Source organism: Coturnix japonica, unplaced genomic scaffold (genome assembly GCF_001577835.2).
Source record: "Coturnix japonica isolate 7356 unplaced genomic scaffold, Coturnix japonica 2.1 chrUnrandom534, whole genome shotgun sequence".
NCBI classification, from domain to species: domain Eukaryota; kingdom Metazoa; phylum Chordata; class Aves; order Galliformes; family Phasianidae; genus Coturnix; species Coturnix japonica.
Genome location: NW_015439917.1, coordinates 55851 through 57318, shown reverse-complemented (window position 1 = coordinate 57318; position 1468 = coordinate 55851). Strand labels below are relative to the sequence as shown.

The 1468-nt window shown below is 54.0% G+C and overlaps 1 protein-coding gene across 1 annotated transcript in view; it reads right to left on the bottom strand.

Annotated features, from left to right (window-relative positions):
- The window catches only part of LOC107307290 (RAC-beta serine/threonine-protein kinase-like), a 17446-nt gene that overhangs the window by 10738 nt on the left and 5240 nt on the right, over positions 1-1468 (bottom strand). The window contains exon 2 of the mRNA XM_032441753.1: positions 23-249. Within this exon, the coding sequence (XP_032297644.1) occupies positions 23-249 (227 nt within the window). The remainder of the gene's footprint in view (positions 1-22; positions 250-1468) is intronic.

The window sequence follows — 1468 nt, the reverse complement described above, 5'->3', positions numbered from 1 at the left end:
GGGTGGGGGGCTGATAATGAGCCCCTTATTGGGGAGGGGGCTGATAATGAGCCCCTTATTGGGGTGGGGGGCTGATAATGAGCCCCTTATTGGGGTGGGGGTGATAACGAGCCCCCTATTGGGGAGGGGGCTGATGAATGGGGTGTAATGACGCGGTGCGGCCGCTGGGGGCGCTGTACGCACGGTGAGGAACGGGTGCCGGGTGTTCTGCAGGACGCGGCTCTCGGTGACCGTGTGAGCGACCTCGTCCTATAGGGGATGGGGGGGGTCAGACATGGGGGGGGGCATCACCCCATAACCACGTCACCCCATAACCCTATAGCCCCGTAACCACATAGCCATATAACCCTAGGGCCCCATAACCACATCACCCTATAGCCCCATAACCACATAGCCGTATAACCCTAGGGCCCCATAACCCCATAACCCTATGGTCCTGTAACCCTATAGCCCCATAACCACATAACCCTATAGCCCCATAACCACATAGCCATATAACCCTAGGGCCCCATAACCCTATAGCCCCATAACCCCATAGCCACATAGTACTACAATCCCATAACCACATCACCCCATGACCCTATAGACCCGTAACCATATAGCCGTATAAACCTAGGGCCCCATAACCCCATAACCCCATAGCCACGTAACCCTATGGCCCCATAACCACATAACCCTATGGCCCCATAGCCACGTAACCCTATGGCCCCATAGCCACGTAACCCTATGGCTCCATAACCACATAACCCTATGGCCCCATAACCCTACAGCCCCATAACCCTATAGCCACATAGTACTACAATCCCATAACCACATCACCCCATGACCCTATAGCCCCATAACCACATAACTATATAACCCTAGGGCCCCATAACCCCATAACCCTATAGCTCCATAACCCCATAGCCACGTAACCCTATGGCCCCATAACCACATAACCCTATGGCCCCATAACCCTATGGCCCCATAACCCCATAGCTCCATAACCCCATGGCTCCATAACCCCATAACCCTATGGCCCCATAGCTCTATAGCCCCATAACCCTATAGCCCTACAGCCCCATAACCCCATAACCCCACAGCCCCATAACCCTACAGCCCCATAACTACATAACCCCATAACCACATAATCCTACAACCTCATAACCACATCACCCCATAACCCTATAGCCCCACAATCCACTAACCCCACAGCCCCATAACCCTATGGCCCCACAGCCCCACGGCCCCAAAACCCCATAACCCTATAGCCCCAAAACCCCATAGCCACATAACCCCACAGCCCCAGCTATGGGTCAGTTATGGGGCAGCTGTGTGTCCCAATGGATCCCAATGTAACTCAATGGGTCCCAATGGAACTGAACGGATCCCAGTGGAACTCAATGGGTCCCAATGGGTCTCAGTGGGTCTCAATGGAACTCAATGGGTCTCAATGGAACTCAATGGGTCCCAATGGAACTCAATGGGT